This window comes from Lepidothrix coronata, unplaced genomic scaffold (assembly GCF_001604755.1).
Source record: "Lepidothrix coronata isolate B3197 unplaced genomic scaffold, Lepidothrix_coronata-1.0 Scaffold14, whole genome shotgun sequence".
NCBI lineage: Eukaryota > Metazoa > Chordata > Aves > Passeriformes > Pipridae > Lepidothrix > Lepidothrix coronata.
Window position 1 is genome coordinate 7,948,714 of NW_016690194.1, and position 14,191 is coordinate 7,962,904.

General features: G+C 37.2%; 1 protein-coding gene across 3 annotated transcripts in view; it reads right to left on the bottom strand.

The window, feature by feature from the left end:
* EDIL3 (EGF like repeats and discoidin domains 3) overlaps positions 1-14,191 on the bottom strand; it is a 229,776-nt gene that overhangs the window by 153,872 nt on the left and 61,713 nt on the right. For 2 of the 3 annotated variants that reach the window (XM_017806318.1, XM_017806316.1), the window contains exon 2: positions 12,158-12,286. In XM_017806318.1, the coding sequence (XP_017661807.1) occupies positions 12,158-12,286 (129 nt within the window). The remainder of the gene's footprint in view (positions 1-12,157; positions 12,287-14,191) is intronic. The other variant, XM_017806317.1, reaches the window with a different exon arrangement.

Genomic DNA, 14,191 nt, shown 5'->3' on the forward strand with positions numbered 1-14,191 from the left:
GAGGCCCTGGTATAGGTTGCCCAGAGAAGCTGTGGCTGACCCATCCCTGGAAATGTCCAAGGCCAGATTCGACAGGGCTTGGAACAACTAGTGGAAGGTGTCTCTGCCCATGGAAGGGGGATAAAATAAGATGATCTTTAAGGTTCTTCCAACCCCAACCATGCAGTAATTTATCTGCCCGTGGATATGGACAGATAAACAAAGAGATTGTATATGCATGTCTTGTACCCATCCATTTGTAAATCCAAAACCCTGCATGTGTTCATGCATATTTGAATTAGATTTCTGTCGAAAACATAGATCAGAAGAGTGAAACTACACATATTTGCACCAATTATGCAGGAAGCAACACATAAACTGAATAGAATCATAAATACCAAGGAATCTGAAGTGTGATTTCACCAAATCATGAAGCCTAAATTCTACCTCATTCTTTTCCTAGTTTCAGAGACAAAAAATCTAAGATTATGTCCAAATCAACCAGCCCTTGCACATGCTTTTCCAGACTTCAGAATGGCCTGACTTACAGTGGTATCAAAATGAAGATGGTATGGATGACTGGAAAGTTTGTACCTCAAATCAGTATTCTAATATTACAGATATAACCACAGAGGACCAGCTGAAATATTAATTTCAATCTCATTGATTGTTTTCTTCTAACATTAGAAATAATATATTTACTCTTCTAACTCATGGTGCAATAGCAATTCTCAAGCAGGTGTTCAGCTCAAGTAATACATGTGAAATACTCGTTCTGCAACCATAATTCAGCATAAAATCTGATGCCTTAATAAATTTGGTCACTAATATACTATAAATATAAATTAATTACTCTTAAACCTTATTTTATAGCATCATCTAATTGGAGAAAGCTGTACATCTGTAATAAAACCTAAAAAACTCCCATTATCTCTAAATTAAATTATTCATATGCTTCATATAGTGAGCATTTCACTTAGGTCCTCATTATCCAGCAGTCGTGAGGGTATAGGAAGATGAGCACATGGCACATAGTGTCTTTTCACCCCAAACAACCATCCCGGTTAATTTACTAGGTAAACCCACAAACTTATTATGCAGGTCCTGTGATTACACTTATATTGGGCAGAGAAAAATAAAGAAAAAAGAAAAAAACAACAAACCAAACCAATCAGGAACTAAAACATCTAGTTATTTCCCTTACCTAAGTAAAATGGTATTCTGTGAACAACTGAATCATATGCTGAAAAAAGTAAAAGACTCTTTTGGTGTGTGCCACTCAATTCTTGTACATTCAGAGTTGTGCTCACTTCAACCAACAGTTCTCATTCTTCAGCATACTTAAGAATAAGGTATGTTTGTTCAAGATAATACTAGTTGTATATATTCCAGTTTAAAATCTAAAAAAAAAAATCATTTAGTATGCTGGAACTACACAGAAAAAAATATAAGAGAGTAGATAAATTATTCTACACTGTTTTAAATGCTTAAAGGAATTTTGCATCTGGATGATGAACAGCAAAGACCCTTAAGCAAATGACTTAACAGAGATTTTAAATCAAAAAGTAATAAGCATAGGAAGGCATTAGATCACACAGTTACACCCTGAAAAGAAATTTCTGCGATACTCATAGAAACTTTTCCCAGTTAGAAATACTAAATTTATTCAGAGAAATATTTGGGCACTCATTCTCCTACTTCTGAACATAAGTATTTTTGTTACTGGAGAAAATAAAAAGGATTTATGAACTATTGCATCTGTTTTTAGGATCAAAGAAAATATTTCCTTAATTCATCACTGTGGTGGGGGAAAAAACAGTTTTCCCCCTAGAGTTATAAAATGGTAACCCCCCAGGGGGTGGTGTCCCTTAAGGTTGAGCCAATGAGCGCTTCTGCAAAATATAAACACATCACCCAGACTGGAAAAGAAGGTAGTTGTAGTAGTTGTTGGAGGAGAGTGGCCATCTTGTAAAGCCATGAGGAGAAGGGGCAGGAGCCCCCGTTGTGGCCATCTTGTAAAGCCACGAGGAGAAGGGGCTATGTGCCCCCCCAGCCCCCGGCCGCGGGGCTACAGGGACTTGGAACAGTGTTAGGCTGGGCTAAGTATCTGTAGCTAGAAAGCTGAAGGAGTTTTCTCCACTGTGAGTGGGCAGAAGGAGCAGTGGCAGAAACAGCACTGACCGGAGGCTATGTCAGAGAGCCAGAAGAGATAAGAACAAGCAGCAAAGACAGGCATGCAGCAACACAGAGAGAACTCCTGCAAGGAGAGAGAGAGAGAAAGAGAGCTGGCACAGAGCAGAACTAATCTCTATGGACAGAGTTGTGGGGTAAGAATTGAAAACCAAAACCCCCAAACTCCTTTTGAAATTCCTCCTAAAGTGGAGGGGGTGGACTTCTACTGGATGGAAGTCCTAAAATGCAGGATGCACTGCAGAGAGAGGAGCTGAGAAGCTCCATCCTGGAGCTGGACTGGATGGCCAGAACAGAATGCAGGGGAGGGCTTTGCCCCCCCTGTTGCTGCTAAGCTACCAGCCTGAGATCAGAGCACGGGAGCTCTGCAAGGGAGTTTGAATCCCCTGAGGATAAGGACCGTCACAAAGGTTTCTGCACTTCATTGATGTGACGTGGTGAAGTGACCTTTGTCCTGGTGAACGCAGCCCACGGAAGAGAAAGACCCTCACCTGGAGTCAAAGGGCTGAGAGGGGCTTGGAGGTCTCCCTCCTGTGTAATGATAAAAAATCCACCCACAGCTGTGCATGGGAGAGAGAGAGAGAGACTGCTGCTCTAGAGACACTGCTGCTCTGAGAGTGGAAAGGATATCTTCCTTCTTCCCTCCTGGACTTTTATTTGGAGGGAGAAGAGATTTGATCCATTGAAAATACTGCTTTATCATAGAAAAGATAGTTAAGATTGTATTTGATGTATTATAATATTTATTTTACAGTCATTGTAATATAATTCCTTCCCCCCATATTGAGTCTCGTGTGTTGTCTGGAGAACCCATCTCACACTGGGTTGAGATGAGGGAAGGGTGCTTGGACTCGAGAATTGGATTTTGGGGCTCTCAAACCATTACAATCATTTAAAAACAAGTAAACATACATGGAGAGAAAAAGGTAAGCAGAAGTGATTCTAAATCATGATGAATTTTGCTCAGCTTAATGAACCCTTTATATAAATAGTTTAAAAAAAAAAAAGCTGGAAAATAACTTAAAGGGAAAAAGAAAGAAAAAACAATAATGTCCATCTGTCTCTGGCTTCAATATTCAGCTTTTAATTTTTTTTCTTTTATTCTGGAAACTGCACTGCATTTAGAACTTGTATTAGCCTGAACACCACCAAGTTTTTGATCTGATCATTTTTCCTTAAGAAGACTAAAATCTTCTAATCTGAATCTCCTAGGTTGCCAGAATTAATACTCATTAAAGACCAATTTGCCTTTTCAGCTAAAGAATCAGCTTCCTTCTGGAATTTTTATTTTAGTAAGTAGCTTCCGTGCTGTTCAGTCACATCCTTCTACACAAAAATCCAGGAGAATACTATCTTATATAAAACAGGAACATAAACAGGAGCAGAACTTTAAGAATATTTCTTAAGTCTAAATTTTATGAGCAAATTATGTTGTCTGGTCTCTTCAAAAACATCAAAACCAGTTACTTAACATTAGCCAAGAAACTAAAGAAAAAGAAACTATAACTATCACCCCACTGCTAGCAAAAAAAGAAGAGTAATTAATCGCTGAGCATGATGATACTTAATTATCCCTAATCATCAAGAATTATTAATTCTTAATGAGCAATGTATTTTAAAAGTATAAAAAGTCTTGCAATGCTTCATTTCTCTAGAGTCAGACAAGATATATGAAACTCTTATTTCAATATTTTGCAAAGATAGTGGCAAACATACAAAAATAAGTCTAATACAAGAAACTGTCTGAAGGGCACTAAAAACGAATTAGTAATAATAAAATATGTGTGTTTTCCATGTTTATTTAAAAAATAATAGTATTATGATGATCACAATAACCATAACATCAATAATATTTCTATTGTTATTGTTTTTATTCTTAATAATAACAGAAAAATATAATAGTAACAATAGTAACAATAACAATAACAATAATAAAGGTGGTGAGAGACCTATTTTAAACACTAGGAAAGGGATACTGAAGTACAAAGCCAACACACCATGGAACATCACTACAAACAGCCCAGCAGCTGTGTCAGAGAGTCTCACAGGAACCTGGACCACTTCAGAGGCACTTGTGGTTGTGAAATGTGCATGTAGTTGTGTACCAGAATATTTATTTCATTAGACTTTGGCATGTCATGTACTCTGCTGTTTCAATCTGCTACAGCTGCTGCCCACCAAGACCTCACTCTTTCAAAGTGGTTGAATTATTCACATGTTCTCTTTCCAGACAACATTAAGAGCACCTATCCAAAGAGCAATTTCCCTTGTCTGTCAACATAAGCTCTCCAGGTTTTTATATGCTGCCTATTTCACTGGCAGATCCAGCAAAACACAACTGGTTTATTCTACCTACCTTTTTTTTGAAGCTGGTTTAAAATATGTAAGGCCACAAATACATCACATTCCTAGGAAAATTCTTCTTTTTTTTTTTTTTTTAATTCCTATTCCTTCCTCTGCCTTCCTCTGTCTCTTTTTCACCCCACAAAGTATGGCAAAACCCAATGGAAATGCAGTGTTGGAGCTCTTAATCAAAACATGATGTACTACTTAGTCCTTCAGCTCTCCGATTGAAAGCAGGGGTTGGAGATGTTTTGCAAATAAACGGGTGCTCACAGACCCTGTTTATTTTTGCAAGGCTTCATCCTGATCAGTAGGCCTGGCAACAAGAGGCTGGATGCTTTCCATTTGTCCTTTTAATTAGATGCATAAAAATGCATAAAATCTCCTTCAGTGTATTTCACTGCTCCTTTGTCAAACACTCCAGTCCGTGACTGGAACTGCTCATTCCTTGCCAGTCTGTACTTTCAAATAACAAATTTGTAAATGGAAAAAAATAAGAAATATTATATGAATTTCAGCACAGGGTTTATTTGACGGGCTATTTTTCATGAAAGTATTAAACTTCTCACTACCTACAAACACTGTGTATGGTCATATCAAGATCAATGGTATCACGTAGGCTTTTAAGGTATGTCGTGTATTTCAAAATGCTCTATGAAAGACATAATCTGATTAAACTTAAGAGTGTATTAATCACCTTTTTTTTTTTTTCAATTGGCAATGACATTTTGGGCTGCACAAGGCAGAGCATTGCCAGGAGGTCAAAGCAGGTGATCCTTTCCTCTGCTTAGCACTGATGAGACACATCTGCAGTTCTGGGCTCCTCCAGGACAAAAGACAGAAGAACATATTGGAGAAAAAGCCCACAAGGATGGAGAACGAACTTTCACACAGAGTCACCAATAAGGGCATCCTCAGCAGAGATAAAGAAATCATTATCCCACTCTAATCATTGTTTGTTGAGTCACACCTGAAATAGTGTGTTCAGATTTGGTCTCTGCTGTGGAAATGAGATGTGAATGGGCTGGACAGGGTCCAGAGAAGGGCCATGAAGATGATCTGAGGCTGAGAAGTCTGACATGTGAGGAAAGGCTGAGAGACCTGGGTTTCTTCGGCCTTGGGCAAAGAAGGCTGAGAGGAGACCTCACCACCATGTTCCACTATTCAAAGTGTGGCTACAAAGAAGATGGAGACTCCCTTTATACAAAGAATCACGTGGAAAAGATGAGGGGTCATGGGTACAGATGAGGCAGCCTGTGGTTGGACATAGGAGGAAAATTTTTGCCAAGAGAACAATCAACCATTGGAATAATCTCCTGAGGAAGTGCTGGATTCCCCAACATGGGACATTTTTAAGATTCAACTGGAGAGGGTTCTGGGTCATCTTGTCTAGACAGAGCTTTTGCTAGAAAAGTTTGGACCAAATGATCCTTGAGGTACCTTCCAACCTGGGGTTCTGTGATTCTATGAATACCCATTATTGAACCAGTCTTACTAATTGTGACTTGAGGCCTTATTTTCCCAACAGATTTACTGGCAATCAACACCAAAGGCAATTGTTTTGGCAGAAACATTGCAGAATTATGATTTACAACATTTTCTGCAATGCATATTAAGCCATTCTACTTGCATGCATTCAGATTTCTCAATTTAAATTTCTGTGCATTATGCACTCTTCAGGCTACTCGGAAACTAAAAATTAGGGCTTAATTCATCAAATTATTTTTATTATTTTGTATTGATTGCTTTTAACAGCATTTCATAACCTTTTAGAACATCTTGATTATGTGATAATTTCTATTTAAAATATGTGGTTCGTAGCTAATTCCACATAAAACACTTCTGTAACGGAAATGTGAAACTATAGGCGATAGGCTTCAGAATAGAATACTGAGAAATGCCCTCAACATACTAAATGTTCAACTGCTATAGACTTACTAGGAGGAATATTACCAGTCCATATTCATACTCCAGAATCTAATCATAAGGAAAGCAACACAGAAGTGGTTTTCAATACCTTGGGCTTATTTCCCACCAGAAACATAAAATCAGAAATCAGATTCACACAAAATCATTTTAATTGGGTGCCACTTTACTTTCATTGCTCAGAACTGGAAGCACTCACGCTTTCACGCTTTGCCCACAAAGAAAGACAGAATCAGAACAGAATTGAAACAAACACCACAGAGAGAGTCCAGCAGGAAAAAGTTTGTTTTTTCAATCCCTCCTCTACCACTCTCCCCAGAAGAGACCAACCTTTGACCATGAAACCTGATTATTCCTCCTCAGTTCAAATAAACACAGGCCCACCTCACCAATCTGATGATGTACCTTTTTTTTACCAATAGAACCACTGAAATAATCTTTAAGAATAAAAATATAAGCAAACAGAAAGTCATCTCCTTTTCTATTTTTCCAAATAATAAATCAAGAGTAAAGCATGACACTTCACTGAAGAAGAACTCACAGCCTTATAATAAAATCTCCCTGTTGACAGTAAGAAAGGTGGTGAATAAGTCTTTACCTAGATTCTGTCACTATAGAAATAAATATAGTCTATTTGGATGACATCACACATTAACAGATGCAGAAATCTGGAGTCCAAACTCCATTTTCCAATATCCTGGTCAATCTGCACCTAGGACTATATTCTACTAGGGAGAACAGTGCCAACAGGCTAGGTGATGTGGTTATTTCTCTGAAGTCAGACTGTCAAGCATGGGAAGAAAAGTCTCACAGAAGTAAAGATGACAGAGCCCAGGACTTCTCAGTGCTACCATAGTGACAGCACAAGAGACAATGAGAAGAAACTAAATTTCACAAAACTCCTCTTAAACTTATTTGGGTGTTTTGGGTCTGTCTGCTGTTTCCTTGCTTTTTTCACTGTGCAGGTGATTAAACACTGGCACAGATTGCCATGACAAGCTGCAAAGTCTCCATCCTTGGCAATATTCAGAACACAACTGGACATGGCACTGAGAAACCTGCACCCTGGATCATCCATGGAGAAGGGGGTTAGACTACAGACCTCCCAAAGTACCTCACATCTTCGACTACTCTGATTTTGTGAGCCAGTGCTTTAATTTGCATTATTTCAGGCTGCCTAATTTAGAAGTAAAGCAGCTACTTTCATATCAATTGCACACCAGCTTCACATGACAGACAAGAAGTTATTAGAAGTCTTTTATTAGAATGGTTTGATTTCACTAATTCCACCTTAGAAAATCCATTAGTACATATGTTCAATATGTGGTGCAAGCAACCCTCCTTCTTGAAGAAAAATCACGTATTTTAAGACTATAAAAACATCTTTGAAATCACTCAGTCACTTCTGCTCATAGCATTAAAAAGAATCCGCAATACTGACTGGAAACAAATGACAGGAATTTTATCTGTACTAATTTTTTTCAGAAGCCCTTTTCGTGTCAGTGTAGAGGTCAGGACAGCAAAAACAGAGAGTTGGGTTGTATAAACAAAGACACAAAGCAAGCAGATCAGAGCATTCTGGGTCTAATCCATCTCACTGAATTTTTATTTAGCAGCATGAAAAGGGAGGAACTCCTTTGATTCCTGCGTCTCTGGCTCAGAGAGAGCAGCTGTCAAAGAAACAGTTTCCTTTGGATTTTGGAAAGAATAAACTGATACGGGAAACACTGCAATGTGATAAACAAGGAACCCACAATCACTTCTTAATCATTTGGCAAAATAAAGATATCAGCTGGCATCTCTGTTTCACCTTTCAGCTCTCCTCCCTTCACTCAGCTGCACTTAGACCCACGTTCCCTGCATTTTATAAGATCATTAACTTGCCTTTCCATCCTTCTAAAATGCACACAGACATTTTTACCATGCTTTTCAATAACAAGTTCCTCTCAGCAAGTACTGAGAGTTGATGTAAAAGGCACAGACACTTTCCAAAAGGACACCAACAGCCTATTTGGCTTGGGAGAGCGTTCCCACCTCTTCTCTAACATGCTCATGGCTCCTCTACCCTCCTTGTCATTTTACATCATTTATTTCTCCACTTACACAAACCAAACATGTTTGCCAGTTTATTCTCTCAGATAGTTACTGAATTTCATATTTGGGAGATCAAAACTGAGTGATTTTAAGACGCTTATTTTTCAAAAGTGAACAATATCATCACTTATGGGCTGAACTCTGGTAACCTCACAGTACACTAAACTTAGCTGCTCTTTTTTCATCATCGATCATGTATTTCTGTCCCCATTTTCCCCTGTGCACACACTAAACAAAACTGGAATAATTTCTATGTCAAAAAACCTTCCACCCATATAATTTCAATGTTTACAGACACACCATCATTGCTCCCCCCATGTGCTGTCCATGGCTAACCTGTTTTTCCTTCATCAACTACCCATGATAGTCAGGAAGCACATTAAGAGTTTTTTAGAACAATATTAATTAAATACTTCTAATTGTCTGTAACGGTTGTTGTTTATGGTATTTCTCTAATTTACAGAATTCCTGAGAATTACTCATGAGTTACTTAAAGGATGTAAAGTCTGTCAACTTCTCTGTAATGCATTTCAATGCTATTGTTAAATAATTGAAAATCTTTTTCAATCTAGTTTAAAATTAATGCTTCCATAGATAGATGTTTGCTAAAGAGTTAACTCAAGCCATAGCATTCTCATTATCTTTGGGAAACATCCTGCTATTTGGGATGCTTGATATAATAACCTTTTACTCTTACCTGTTTAGCTAAATCCTTTTCTACCTTGCTGGAGGATGTGCTACACTGAAAAGAACTACAATGTACATTTTCCGATCTGCCTCTATCTGACGGTTTGTCAGATATTTAGAATCTGTTAGGATACACTGACCACTGAAATGACCTGGCTGCACAAATAAGGTGATATTACAGATCTGACGCCTGATCTCAACTCCTTTAGCATGACTAGGTACAGTGTATAATATAAGGAAACATAGGAAATAAGGTGGAGTTGCTGTTAGAGAAAGAGTAGGATCAGAATAGGATTAGCAATTTCAAACATACAAATTACTATGACAAACATTTTACAAAAATTTTGGTTGTTTTAGATACACTCAAGGTTACAGGATCAGAAAATATGGAGTATGGCAGAAAACTCATGATTTTTCATTGATAAATGTGTAAAAAAACCAGCAATAATTAATATTCTTAGACTGAAATAAGGTTTTATGATCAGGTCAGATTATTTTAAATCTTAGTTCTATTAAGATACCAAAGGAGAGCTACATTTTCAGACTTTGAACTATTCATACAGCTCCCAAACTGTCTTTAGTCTTTGTTAATCTATTTAGCCTTTACATGAGTTCATAACTTCCTATCTGAATGGGATTCCTTTTATTTACCCACATTACTGCATGAGTAATGCATTAATTAATCCCTGTTGTCTTTTACTGTGAAATCCTCATATTTTAAGGTATGTCCCTTGAAAATTTGTGACTTTCCAGCTGGTGTCCAGAGATCAACATTATGTCCTGTCATCAGGGCTGAATAAAGTCCAATAGTGGAGTCTCTAATGAGGGGGGCACAGAGAACACTTTGCTTTGAGAGCATTCCTTCTTAAATCTTTCATCCAATAAATACTCCTAGTTAAAAGTGATCACTCAGGGTCTGGCACTCCTGGACTCCTCACAGACCCACCTTTCAACAGGTTATTTTACTTGAAACACTCCCATGTTTCAATTAAAAGAGTATAATTTACTAATATATTTTAGTAACCATTTATCACCATCATTTTCATAGGAAAAAATCAAAATATTATCTTAAACCACCATTTTTTTCAATGACTTATATGACTCCCTAGGGGAACATAATGCTGAATATCCTTTTACTAAAAAGTAAGACAATATTTCAAAACTTATTTTTAAAGTTTTTAACGAGGCTAGACTGCAAATCCATACATGTAGCATAATCACACAAGACAAATAGAAGCTACATCAACACTTTGGATTTTAGTTAGTATAGAAATATTAGTAAGTTCTTTACTTAACCAGTCTTTTTCAGTAGATATTCCCCATGGATTTCAAACTAGAAATGCAACATCCTGCCTGTGTAAGTGCTGTGATTATCACATACTGTCAATGTGTTTACTTATGCTTTACTCTGTTTACCAAACTGAGTTTTTGCTGAAGTGCTTAAGATTTTAGTCAAGTATATGTGTATTTTTTAAAGCCTTGTTAATACTCCTTTGTTAATTACAGTGGCAACTCTCACAGTACCCTTTTGAGATTCACTCATGCCATCCTCCCAGTTAAGTGCAATGCAATTTCCTGCCAACCAAGCACACAATAAATCCAAAAGTTTCCTGAAGTAAAGCCATGTCAAGGCCATTTTAAGGCAGCATGACCTACACCTGTAGGATAATTTCAGGCACTTCAAGCACTCATAAAAATGATAGGGAAAGGGATGGAAAACGGGATTTTGTTGCAGTATCTTCTGGCTTCTTGTATGGCTTCACTAAGGAAACAAGCACTTTCTTGTGCAATTCAAATGTTAGATAGTAACCAGCTACAATGACATTTTAGAGACAGAAAAAAGTGCAGTTGGTGTCTGACAAAAGTTGGCCAATCACAGGAATTAATTCCATTTGTTTGTAGAAAGCTTATCTTCAGGCAAATCAAACTAAATCCAAACTTCCTTAAAATTGCATTGTGGAGACTTAGAATTCACTCTCAGAACAGTGGTAGCATCATTTTTAGAAAAGAAACCCCCCAAAAAAACCATAAACAGAATAACCCTGGGTTCCTGGACTGAGTTCTGCTTGCTGTCTCTCATGATAGAGATATACTTAATCCTCAGAGCATCATATTCAGGTTGTGCCTGTGTAGACTTTATTTATTTATCAAAAAATGAGAACCACACGGATTTAGGACAGTTGCAGCCTTAGAGAGGTGCTGAGCCCAGCTGTGACATTTTAAGCATTTTGCTCCATATACATCTTTGGGGTAATATAAGAATTCAGTCAACTTGCAATGATCTGTCTACCATCTTTTCCTTAAATTTTGATTTAAGTTTTCTTAAGAAAACACCCGACCTGCCAGGTGTTTTGGAGCTACCACTCATATTTAGGTTTACTCTGAGTCAAATGCACATCACAGAATTTCTGTACATTTGCCTTGCACTCTATGGACTCATCTAATGATTAATTACAGCCTCCAGATGGGTAACTGTTTTGAAATTCAAACAAGTGTCTACTAAGTGTTATTCTGTTTTCTCCTGTGCTGTTGCTGTCACTTCTCGTGTTTAAGTAATTAATCTTTACTCTGGACATTGGCATAAAACTATCAGAAATGGCACTTTAAATAGCCATTGGCTGCAGGAGGATACATAGGAGTATCTATTTACATTGATCTTTGAGAAATGTTGGACATTTTGGGGCACTACTATGATCTTTTTGAGAAGTAGAGCACTGAACTTTCCTGAGTTCTACAGACAGTCTCAAATGCTGTTTTAACTGCTTGTTGATTATTATGTAGATATCTATGATGCAGATGTAAGGTTAAACAAACAATAATGAATAATGTAATGAACCCATTGCCACAGAAAATGCCATGGATGCGATCACTGGTTGGGCAGTCAGAGATTAATGGAGTATTTAAAACAACTATTTCAGAGTTTAAAGTTTTCACTTACCAACCTCCACAAGGCTAGAGCAGTTCGGGTCTGTGAAACCCTCAGGACACTCACAGGAGTAGAAATCATCACTCAGCCCTGACAGACAGATGCCACCATTCTGGCAGGGGTTGGAGTCACACACATCTGCTGTGGGATAAAGGGGAAGAAAAACAAGGTTCTTGTTATAAAAGTCACCAAAAGTTATGCACAAGCTCCACATATGGCAGATTACTTGTAGCCAAGAAGAGAAAGGAATGAGAAACTCTATGTCCCTTGAATAACTTCTGGCTAATCCAATTTTATATTTATTTAACAGTACACCTCTGTGTAATCATCTTTCCCTAGTCTTCCATTTCATAAAATTTGATTCCCTTAGACTCAATGACAGCTATTCATTTACAAATACAATGGCAAAAGGTAATCTTTTGCTTTTTCTTCTGTAAAGGCATGTATATAGCCTCGGAAAGGAATTTACCCAGAATTTTACTTCTCTTCATTGTAAAGCTGAGAAGTGATTTCAATTCAGGCTATTGGCTTATCACCTGGTTTGTGAGCAAACAACTGTGGCTGTGGTTACATCACCATGTGCTCCACATTTACACACCCTGAAGTCACTCAGTGGCACAGCTTTGATTCATATCAGCCACTGAATTCAGGCCAGCAGACCCACCAACTCCATTGCAGGGATGGAGGCAAAAGAATCTGAGAAGCCACAGTCCCTCAGTGCCCCTCAGCAATGCCCTCCATGTCCCAGAGAAGTCTGACAGGTTATTCCATAATCCATTTTGACTGCAGAATCAGAAAAAAATAAAAAGAAACAAAGCTATGTTTCACATCAGTTGTTCAATTAGCATCAAAGTAATCAACAGATGCAAATCCTTAAAGATGCATCACAGGGTTGCTTTAAAGTTCTACAAATACAAAGAAATGCAGGACTGAATCCTCACACCAATAGGATAAGTGGAATTAATCCTAAAGAATGCCCTAGACTTTGCTCAGTTTCAATTTAATGGTTTTTCTTAGATAATCAAACATGTATTTAGATGCATTTTTATTTAACTCAAACTTCGTTTTAGAAGACAAATTTGTACTCCCAATTGCTCAGCATTGCTTTTAGAAATACTAATAATTTGTGCAGTAAATGCATCTGAAAGAAAGATCTGGTAATTATTAAAAAATAAGTACATTATTTTGCATGCTTTTTAAATTGAAAAGTTGCCAGTCCTTTAGCCATGTAACTGAAAAGAGTTAGAAAAATTCCCTTGTTTATGTGAGTAGTACTGACAGTATAGCATGTTTTGGACTATAGTGGTGGTAAGGGAACTCAGTATTTCAACATCTTTCTGGCACATAAACTTCAGATTAGTGCTTCAATTTTAACAATCACTTGAGAAATGCAACTGACATATGAAACTGCCTTTACAAATTCTGTGCATCAGTTGCAAAAAACTTTAGTTGTTCTGGGTTACTTTTAGTTTTATTTAATTTTTATTTTTCTGCTTTAATCTGCCCTTGTGAATTGTAATGTGCTTATGTACTTGGAATTAACAGTTTTGTCTTGAAGACTGCCCAGCTGACGGAGAAGCAAAGCTATTTGAAAATAGTAAATGACATAAAACATTACCCGTCTAAGGATCAGACATTATTTGTCTTCCTAACTAAATCTAAATAAGTCAAGACTTTTCATTTTCTCCTTTTGTTGCATCATTGAGGTAGCAAAGGATGCTTGTTTATTCCTTTATGGGGCTTAGACATTTGGTTGTGAAAGAACAGATAATATCAAACAAATGCTCTGACAACTATATTCCCATACCTCTAATTAAATTAATAAACTAAACAGCATCTGGAGCAGGAACACTTATTATGCAAATCCATATGGATATTCTGATTAAAATGAGAGAGGACATATTTGCTATGTATTTCCCAATTCAGTGTCCTTCTGATTTTAATTATGCTACTGAGAAAGAAAAAAAAAGAAAAAAAAGGAAGATAAAAAGACAAATAGTTTTTCCATTTGTAAATTTTATATTAATTGACAAGCAGATTGCATAC